At 32.9% G+C, this 11,329-nt stretch overlaps 1 protein-coding gene across 1 annotated transcript in view; it reads left to right on the forward strand.

Annotated features, from left to right (window-relative positions):
* Nucleotides 1–11,329, forward strand: part of LOC107701787 (CLIP-associating protein 1-like) — an 89,756-nt gene that overhangs the window by 64,479 nt on the left and 13,948 nt on the right. Inside the window, exons 35-39 of the mRNA XM_016503897.1 lie at nt 517–660; nt 742–840; nt 3,516–3,634; nt 5,898–6,002; nt 9,355–9,502. Of these exons, the coding sequence (XP_016359383.1) occupies nt 517–660; nt 742–840; nt 3,516–3,634; nt 5,898–6,002; nt 9,355–9,502 (615 nt within the window). The remainder of the gene's footprint in view (nt 1–516; nt 661–741; nt 841–3,515; nt 3,635–5,897; nt 6,003–9,354; nt 9,503–11,329) is intronic.

An 11,329-nucleotide genomic window follows, 5' to 3' on the forward strand; every position in this document is an offset into this window, starting at 1 on the left:
CCCCTTTAATCAGAGTATTGTCTTAATCGTATTAAAATCGGAGTATTGTTGTCCATGTAAACGTACTGAGTGTTAAAATTCCACTCCACATGAATAATTAACCTCCTAAATATGTTCTTACTGGCTTTGATTAGGTTACATCTCACAGAATTTTTGCTTTCAAGTAGCGTTTCAATGTTCTGGGTGGATTGTGGGGGCAGATTTGTATAGAGTCTACACAGCACATTGAATGTTTATATTACGCTTTTAAAAGTCTGGATGAACACTATGGTTTTCTACTTCAATGGGCCTTGTATGACTCTTCCAACCTGTGTGCTTGAGAATCTGTGTGTGTGTGTGTGTGTGTGTGTGTGTGTGTGCGTGCGCGCGTGTGCGTGCATGTGTGTTCGTGCGTGTGTGTGTGTGCGTGTGTGTGTGTGGGTGTGTGTGGGTGTGTGTGAGCAGGTGAAGGTGGCCATCCTGAAGTACATCGAGTCTTTGTCCAGACAGATGGATCCGTCAGGTGTGTGTGAGCAGGTGAAGGTGGCCATCCTGAAGTACATCGAGTCTTTGGCCAGACAGATGGATCCGTCAGACTTCGTGAACTCCAGCGAGACACGGTTAGCCGTCTCTCGAATCATCACGTGGACCACAGAGCCGAAGAGCTCAGACGTCAGGAAGGTCAGTGTGTTTTTTCTTCTTCTTTTCTGTGATGCTCTGGCTGAAGTTGGGTTTGTCAAAGTGAGCTGTGGTGTGTCTCAGACGCTTCATATCTGGCTGAATGAGGAGGCGTCGGGCAGGAGCTCCACTGTGGCCTCCCTGCCGGGGGAAAGTAACCTGGAGGAGAGATGTAAGCAGGTAGTGACCCTTGACCTTTGACCTCCTGACTGCCTGCGGAGGTCACGACGGGCTTGTCTAACACTGCTGCTGTCTGGAGGGTTTTGATCTGATGTTCAGCATGGCAGCTGATAACCGTCTTTCCTCCTTTCTGAGCCACTAACACCTTCTGAAGCACTTGAATGACCTTTGAACTTCGGCAGTGCAGATGATGTATTTATTTTGGCATGAATTAAAAAAAAACAGGGATGTGAGGGACAGACATTTTGTCCATTCATAAATAAAAACCTAAATAGTGTTACTTAAAAAATATGACAACAAAATTGCTAAACTTTGAACTAGAAATAAATAAAAAAAATTTACATAAATGTATCACTTAAAAAAAACAAAAATAACAAAAATTACTAAAATTTAACTGGAGATAAATAAAAATAAATTAAATCTAAATAGAATTATAAAAAAAAAAAACTAATAAACATAACATGACATAAAACTACTACAATTTTAACTTGAAATCAATACAAATAAATTAAACCCAAACAGTATTATTTTAAAACACAAAAACTAATAACAAAAAAAAAATGACATAACAAAATTACTAATCTTTTAACTGGAAATAAATAAACATAAATTATATTACTTAAAAAAACTAACAAATATTACATAAATTACTCAAATTTTACTGGATATAAATAAAAAAATAAAATAAAACCCATATAGTATTATTTATAAAAACAAAAACTATTAAATATTACAAACAGAATTATTTAAAATTCCACTGAAAATAAATAAAAAAGAAAACCTTAATAGTGCTATTAAAAAAAGCTAAGAAATTACATAACAAAGTTACCAAAAATTTAATTGGATATAGATAAAAATAAATTAAACATAAATATTATTATTTAAAAAAACAAAAACTAATCAAAATTACATGACATAAAATTAGTAAAATTTTAACTGCAAATAAATAAAAAAAATATTTTTTTAATTTTATTATTTTAAAAACACAAACTAATAAGAAATAACATAACAACATTTAAAAATAAAAATGCAATTTAAACTGTAATAAAAATGAAAATAAGGGAAACATAAAAAGTATTATTTAAAAAACAAAAATTACATAACATTACTAAACATGAAACTAAAATTAAAACTGATGATATAAAAAAACGAATAAAATCTAATTTAAAATATCAATAAAACCATAACAGTATATGAAGAGTTTATTTCCAAAAACATATAACTCAGTTTTTTTTAATTTTCAAAAAATCATGTTTTTTATGATGTTATCATGTTTTTATTGTGTTTTATTGTGTTAGCTGTATTTTTTTTACCTAATCAAAATAACCCAACTGCAGTTTGAAAGAATTTGCTATTTCATTCAGTTTTAGTAGTTAACCTTTCACAAAGTCATGCTAAAACATTCATAAGAGCACTAGGCAAAGTTCCTATCATATAGCATTGATTACTGATGAAAACTATTACTGTATTATTGTATGAATAATAAACAAGTAATAAAATTATCCACCCCAATAGAAAAGCATTAACAAATTTTAATGCAGTAAACAAGGTCTTATTAACAGTGTCCTTCCCCCTAAAACAGAGAAAACATCTTTTACAAACATCTACATGTCTGTCTCTTTTAAAGTTTGTATGTATATAATGGGTTGTATTTGTAGGTGTTATTATAGCACAATTCTTAACACCCCACCCCAGACCTCACTAATTGTCAAAACTTGGTTATGGCTATACCCTGGAACGTGATTTCTACCGCGGGGGTCCCCAGGGACTGTTTGCTTAGGGCCCACAAAACTCTAAACTAGGGCTGTCAAAATGGCTGAAAAAAACAAATTAGAATTTTGTACTTAAATATTATCAATATTTGAATTATATTCGAATTTAAAGCATAATTTCAGTTATGGGGAAAAAAAGCTTTTGGCTTCTCTCCTGAGGCCACAAGAGGGCGCATCGAGCAAAAAATTACTAATGCACGTTTATTCAAAGCAATAAAATAACACGGCTATCTTTGAAAAAAGTGCTTCATATTTAAAATAATGTTTATGAACCATATATAATTAATTAAGTTGCTTAAACAGTTAGAATCAAAACAGCATCATGTATAATACAAAGGACCAAAAACCAATCACAAAGAGAACTTTCTTCATTTAAAAACACGAGATGCAGTGGGATGCAGAAAAACCTCCATAAAGTCTTGAGACATGTTTTTTTAAAAGTTGAACTTACATTAAATGTACATGGCTTTCTAAACATCTAGACAAAATGCTCTCTTGTGCGAGACGCGAGTGCAACGGTGATAGATGTCCCTATAGAAAATGCGATAAATATGCGTTCTGTGTGAACGGCTTGGTTTCAGTTTTGACGTAAACAAGATCTTTTCCACAATATTTTGAATGAACAATGTAGCAGAGCCGCGCATCCAGTGGCTTCAACTGGATAGGCTAAAAAAACACATTAAAATACAACGACACCTACATCGTAATCGCATCTTGTGTGCCACTGATAAGGCTGCCTCACGCACACCTAAAATTCGAATGTAACGTTTTTGTATTCGAATGTGGATTTTTATTTTAAATTCGAAATTCGATTTTTTTTTTGACAGCCCTACTCTAAACATGCCCCTGTCTGTCACTGAATGTTACAGTGTGCTGCTCGCTCAAACGTCTGTGTCGTTTGTTCAGTCTCAGGCGTCTCCCAGCGGCAGCAGCATTGTGGGACGCACCCCTCCACGACACCCGGTGACCCGCAGCAGCCCGCTGACCTCACCCACTAACGGCTCACACGGGGGACTGTCACCCAGGTACACCACCTCAAAACAACCATCTGTGAAGCTGTGGGACATGATCAGGACTACATGGAATCTGAGACTGCAGAAACAATAGTTTATTTATTTTAAAAAAATGAGCATATTAATGATAAATAAATAATAAAATAAAAATAATAATAATGTATTATTTTAAATATTACTGTTATTACTTTATTTATTTATTATTATTATTAATTATTAAATAATAATACATATTTTATGTGAAGAATATAATACTCTCAGGTAGTTTTATGTGTATTGTTTTCATTTTAATTTTAGTTAGTTAATTGTACTGTTTTTGTCATTTTTATTCTTTTTTTTTTTCAAAAATGTCTATATAGCGTTTATTAATTTGATTTATTAGTTTTAGTTTATTTAATTTCAGATATTTTAAACTAAATTTAAAGTGTAACTATTGCTTAAAGTAAAAGAGAATGAAATAAAATAAGTTTACCTTTTTTTATTTCAGGTAACTGTTATTTTATTTAAAGCAACAAAAAATGTTTTTTATGGTTTTAATTTTAGTTAACAGTAATAACCCTGCTACACATCACCTAAAATATGTTTCAGATATTTTAAACTAAACTTAAAGTGTAACTATTGCTTGAAGTAAAAGAGAATGAAATAAAATTAGTTTACCTTATTTTTATTTTTTTTAATTTCAGGTAACTTTTATTTTATTTAAAGCAACAAAATAATTTTTTATGGTTTTAATTTTAGTTAACAGTAATAACCCTGTTACAGATCACCTAAAATATGTATTAAATATTTGTACAAATATTTTAATTAAATAATTTAAATATTAATTATAATTAAAAAAATATATATATTGTTTTATATTAAGAATGTCATATTCTCGGCTAAATTGAACACATTCAATCATGTTTAATTCAATGTAATTACAACATTTATTTCAATACAACACAAACTGACACCGAAAATGCAGATTTCATGTGGTCCTGGTCGTAACTCGAATCATAGACTTTCTAATGGTCTTTTGCTTCAAAAGACAAACATTTGCTCTAGTGATCCTGTCCTCATCAGTAACCCATCTTTGAACATGGTTTTACACGCTTTAGTTTAATAACCAAAATGAATGAACAGTCATGTTTCACTCATTTTCAAACTCTCTGAAGGCAAATAAATGTTGATGCTATTTAGATTTGTTTTTTAGGATGTTTTTCATTTCTGCATGAACTAACAAACAGCTTCTGCACTAAATGCACATCATGAAATGACATTAAATCCATGTTATATTACTAATATTGCTCTGTTTTGGCATTTCAAAGGGTGTTGCATCTTATGTTGCAGATTGTAAATGTCTCTGTTTTTGTTGTGACGCAATACGATAATTTTTGTTTTGACCAGCCATGATAAGCGATATTTTTCGTTTTTCCACTTTTTTGTTATTGAAAGGAAAATGTAATTCAACACTTGTTCCTAATACAGTACATTTTGTTAAATAATAAAATTTTGGCTGAAATGAGCAACAACAGTGACTGTAATTTCTTCAGCAACTCAGATGTGTGAAGGGTGTTTATTTGTTATTTCTTTTAATAATTATTTTTCGGAATTATTCTTTAAATTTTATGTTTCAATGCCTCAAAATGCTGCCTGAAGTGACAAAATCTCAACCATTCAGAATCAGTGTTATTTTAGTATCATTGATATATCTTACTGTTGAAATTTTTGTTAATATTTTGAATTAAATTTTATTTTTAGATTATCTGTTTCATTTTATTTTAGGTGAAGTTTTAGTGATTTTGTTGTGTGTTTTTGTCATTTTTATTAGTTTTTTTTTATATGTCTGTATAGTTTCTATTAAGTTTTTAGTATTTGTGATTTTAGTTCTTTAACTTAAACTAAATGAAAATGAGAAATGTTGCCGTGGCAGTTAACTGAAATATTTTTTTTAGTTCATGCTTATTTTATTTTTTATGGTTTTAGTTTATTTAACGATATTAACATTTACTGTTTAATATACAGACTTGTGGACCAATCAGGTTTCATTGTGGGCGGAGTTTCCCAGCACTATGCATAAAAACAGAAGCATCTCTTTGTGCTCACAGCTGGTTTGGACCAAAACTCACTTAAACTTGCAACACGTGATGTATTGTTTGATGGCGTCGTGTTTAGTCAGGATATGGTAGTTTGAAAACTAGCATCTTTCACTGTTTCCTCTTTTCTTCCTCTCTTCCTCCTCTTTGTTTCTACACCTCCCTGCTCTCTCTTCATCCTCCTCTTCCTCTCGGCTCAGTCGTTTGTTTGGCCGGAGCTCAAAGCCTTCTTCTAACCTCCCTCCTCCCCACCCCGGCCCTGCCACCCCCCCTCTCTGGACCTACCGGAGGGCGTATTCGCCCAGGTAACACACCTCGGCCCGGACGTCAGGATGCTAACACATAAGAGCAGGAATTTCCTGCACAATTATTGGTTTTTCATTGGTAGTCTAATCAATTTAAAGTCAATGCATGACATTTAAAGAAATGTTTTGGGTTTAAATGGACCCGGAATTTTCCTTTTAAGGCAAAACACTACAGGCAAACCCAGTCATCTTTTTCATGCACTGATCAATTTTGCTATTTTGCTTCCATAACATGTCTTATTTCAAACTAGAGGAAAGAAAACATCCAAAATACACCTTTTAGTGTTAATTTTATTAAAATTGTATTTGTGTCTGTAGATTTCAGTTACAATACATATCTTTAAAAATTTACTCCTGCACATCAGCAGCACTTACATACACCAAAACTTACAGTTTTATTCCTGTCTATATTCTGAAGGTTTTTACTGAGGGGTTTGTTCATGTATCATTCACCTGAGTTAATTATTGCATTTTATGTATTTGTGTCTGTAGATTTCAATTACAGTACATATCTATAAACGTTTTTTCTCCACTTCAGCAGCACTTAAATACACCCAAATTTACAGTTTTATTCATATCTATATTCTGAAGGTTTTTACTGAGGGGTTTGTTCATGTATCATTCACCTGAGTTAATTATTTGTGGGCGGAGTTTCCCAGCACTATGCATAAAAACAGAAGCATCTCTTTGTGCTCACAGCTGGTTTGGACCAAAACTCTCTTAAACTTGCAAGACGTGATGTATTGTTTGATGGCGTCGTGTTTAGTCAGGATATGGTAGTTTGAGAACTAGCATCTTTCACTGTTTCCTCTTTTCTTCCTCTCTTCCTCCTCTTTGTTTCTACACCTCCCTGCTCTCTCTTCATCCTCCTCTTCCTCTCGGCTCAGTCGTTTGTTTGGCCGGAGCTCAAAGCCTTCTTCTAACCTCCCTCCTCCCCACCCCGGCCCTGCCACCCCCCCTCTCTGGACCTACCGGAGGGCGTATTCGCCCAGGTAACACACCTCGGCCCGGACGTCAGGATGCTAACACATAAGAGCAGGAATTTCCTGCACAATTATTGGTTTTTCATTGGTAGTCTAATCAATTTAAAGTCAATGCATGACATTTAAAGAAATGTTTTGGGTTTAAATGGACCCGGAATTTTCCTTTTAAGGCAAAACACTACAGGCAAACCCAGTCATCTTTTTCATGCACTGATCAATTTTGCTATTTTGCTTCCATAACATGTCTTATTTCAAACTAGAGGAAAGAAAACATCCAAAATACACCTTTTAGTGTTAATTTTATTAAAATTGTATTTGTGTCTGTAGATTTCAGTTACAATACATATCTTTAAAAATTTACTCCTGCACATCAGCAGCACTTACATACACCAAAACTTACAGTTTTATTCCTGTCTATATTCTGAAGGTTTTTACTGAGGGGTTTGTTCATATGTCATTCACCTGGGTTAATTATTGAATTTTTATATATTTGCGTCTGTAGATTTCAGTTACAATACATATCTTTAAAAATTTACTCCTGCACATCAGCAGCACTTACATACACCAGAACGTACAGTTTTATTCCTGTCTATATTCTGAAGGTTTTTACTGAGGGGTTTGTTCATATGTCATTCACCTGGGTTAATTATTGAATTTTTATATATTTGCGTCTGTAGATTTCAGTTACAATACATATCTTTAAAAATTTACTCCTGCACATCAGCAGCACTTACATACACCAGAACGTACAGTTTTATTCCTGTCTATATTCTGAAGGTTTTTACTGAGGGGTTTGTTCATATATCATTCACATGAGATTATTATTGCACTTAATCTATTTGCGTCTGTAGATTTCAATTACAATCCATATCTTTAAAAGTTTTTTATCTCCACTTCATCAGTGCTTACATACACCAAACTTAGCAGTTTTATTCTTATCTATATTCTGAAGGTTTTTACTGAGGGGTTTGTTCATATGTCATTCACCTGAGTTAATTATTGCATTTTTATGTATTTGCGTCTGTAGATTTCAATTACAAAAGATATCATTAAAGAGTTTTTATCTCCACTTCATCAGTGCTTACATACACCATATCCAAAATATACATTTAAGTTTGAGTTGTATTGCTCTTTATCTATTAGCGTCTGTAGATTTCAATTCTAGTACATATGTTTAAAAAGTTTTTTCTCCACTTCAGCAGCACTTAAATACACCAAAATTTACAGTTTTATTCCTGTCTATATTCTGAAGGTTTTTTAGTGAGGGGTTTGTTCATATATCATTCACATGAGATTATTATTGCGCTTAATCTATTTGCGTCTGTAGATTTCAATTACAATCCATATCTTTAAAAGTTTTTTTCTCCAGTTCAGCAGCACTTACATACACCAAAATTTACAGTTTTATTCCTATTCTGAAGGTTTTTTTTCTGAGGAGTTTGTTCATATATCATTCAGACTTATTTCTAGAACATTTTCTTCCTAAAAACATGGCAAAAGTGCATATCTTTAAAGGCCGTGAGTTTGTTTCTCCACTTCAGCAGCACTTACAAACACCAAACTTAACCGTTTTATTCCTGTCTATATTCTGAAGGTTTTTACTGAGGGGTTTGTTCATATGTGATTTACCTGGTTTTATACAACATATTTTTCATAAAAACGTGGTATTTTCTTATTTCTGTTTGTTGACAGTATTTTCTGATTTTTGGAGTGATAAAAAGAGAAATCCAAAATCTCCTCTGTAAAAATAAAAATCTTTAATATGTCAACAAAATAAAAACTAATTTTGAACCTGGCTTTATCCAAAGTTCAGATTAATGTTCTGGAAATGTATGCAAATTAGTACACATTTAATTACATAATTCCTTACCTGCATATTTAAACATAACATTTCAAGAAAACTTGTAAAACACAAAAACTGTCTTAATGTGCTGTGAATAATCATCTGGGGAAAGTATATTTTACACTTTTCACCTGTATTGTCTTGCCTTGAAAGTTTTTTTTTTTTAAATCCTAGAAATTTTAGCAAATGTGCAAACCTTATATTTTGGTCAAACTGCATTCTCTTTGTATTTGTCTCAGCGTGAGAAGTCTTACATTTTCATTACTTTTGTTACGTCTTTCTGTCTCTCATTCATCTGATTTCTGTTGTTCCAACCACTTTTTGCTTCGTGGCAAATGCAAAGGTTTGTCGAGTGTTAATCTGTCTGTATGAAATGTTTAAGATGTGTGACTTTGTCTTTGCAGCTGAGCAGTTGATGCATTCATCACATCTGTGTGTCGTCTGTCCGCCTTGTGTTGTATGTTAAAGTCAATGCATATTATGGAGTCACGCCTCACTCTGTGTGTGTGTGTGTGTGTGTGTGCAGTATGCTGGAGTGCAACACCGAGAACATGAACTCAGAGGAGATCTTCAGCTCGTTGAGAGGTGTAACCGAAGCCATCCAGAGCTTCAGTTTCCGCAGTCAGGAAGACATACTCGAGCCCATCAAACATGACGGCAAGAGGGAAGATACGGTGAGTACCTCCACCTGCAAGACCGTTTTCAAGATGTTGCTTCAGGTTGAGCCAAACTAATCAAACAAGAAGGTCTGCACGGATTTTTTAAGCTGCAAAGCTTTTCAAATTTTCATCTGAAATAGAAGATTGAGGCCTCAAAATGCTAAATATTAAGCAACTTGTAGCCTGTGATCAACAATAACTCCAGCAACTTTCAAAATGTAAACAACCTGACCATTTGAAAATAGCAATTACATTAAATGTATATGAAGCTTAATATCTTCATATACATTTAATATAATTGCTTTTTTTTTCAAATGGCCAGGTTGTTTACATTTTAATAGATATTAGAGTAATATTAAGTTTTTTTTTTATTAATACTTTTATTCATTTTATTTTATGCATTGAATTGATCAAAAGTGACAGTAAAGACATTGATAATATTAGGAAAGATTTCTATTCCAAATAAATGCTGTTCTTTTGAACTTTCTATTTATCAAAGAATCCTGAAAAATAAAATGTATCACAGTTTCCACAAAAATATTGGGCAGCACAACTGTTTTCAACATTGATAATAATCAGAAATGTTTCTCGAGCAGCAAATCAGCAAATTATAATGCTTTCTGAAGATCATGTGACACTGAAGACTGGAGTAATGATGCTGAAAATTCAGCTTTTGATCAAAAATTACATTTTAACATATATATTCACAGAGAAAACAGCTGTTTTAAATTGAAATAATTTTTCATATTTTTACTGTATTTTTGATCAAATAAATGCTGCCTTGCTGACTTCTTTCTTCTGCCCTCAAACTGATTAATCTTATAATATATATACAGTGGGTACGGAAAGTATTCAGACCCCCTTCAATTTTTCGCTCTGTTATATTGCAGCCATTTGCTAATATATTACCAGAATGGATATGAATGATGTCACAATAGAGTGTTTTACTTCTTCTGATTAATAGATGTTATAGCCAGACACAAGGTTGAAGCTAAATAAGCAGGTTTCTCTTTCAGACCGGTGTGGATCCTCGTCTGTCCGCTGGTGTGATGGAAGGAGGCCGGACAGCGCTGGACAACAAGACATCATTATTAAACACACCGTCTCCTCGATCGTTCAGCAGCCCGTGGGCTCGCGAATACAACCCATACAACTACAGCGACTCCATCAGCGCCTACGAGAAAGGAGCGCTCGCCGTGCTTGACGACGTGGAGCACATCCGAGACGGTAAATGAACAAACACATCAACGGAAGAATCACTTCGTGATGTTCACAGAAACATGCCAACGTCTTTGGGTTTCTCTTTCAGGTCGTCCACAGGACCGCGGAGAAAACAAAATCCTGCATCCGAAAGGTTTTTCTGCAGGTATGAGGAGGTTTGAAACCGTTTGAAAAGAGCAAAAGTCAGCTTCTGTTAATAAACATCTCCATAGATAAGTGTTATTTTAGCATCACTGATATACTATTATAGAGTTTGTTCATATTTTGAATTCGATTTTCTTTTTATGTTTTCAGTTTTCATTTTAATTTTAGATAAATTTTTAGTAATTTTGTTGTGTTTTCGTGTTTTAAATATTACTATTTAGGTTTATTTATTTATTTAATTTATTTATTATTTTCTGTTTTCATTTTAGTTTAAAGTTTAGTATTTTTGTCATGTTATTTTATTAGTTTTTGTGTTTTAAATATTACTATGTAGGTTTAATTTATTTTATGTATTCATTATTTTCTGTTTTCATTCTTAGTCATTTTGCTGTGTTTTTGTCGTTTTTTTTTAATGCCTATATAGTATTTATTATTTATTTAGTGTCAGTTATTTTAGTACTTCAAGTTAAACTAAAA

The sequence above is a fragment of the Sinocyclocheilus anshuiensis genome, unplaced genomic scaffold, assembly GCF_001515605.1.
Source record: "Sinocyclocheilus anshuiensis isolate Anshui unplaced genomic scaffold, SAMN03320099.WGS_v1.1 scaffold2184, whole genome shotgun sequence".
Lineage (NCBI taxonomy): Eukaryota > Metazoa > Chordata > Actinopteri > Cypriniformes > Cyprinidae > Sinocyclocheilus > Sinocyclocheilus anshuiensis.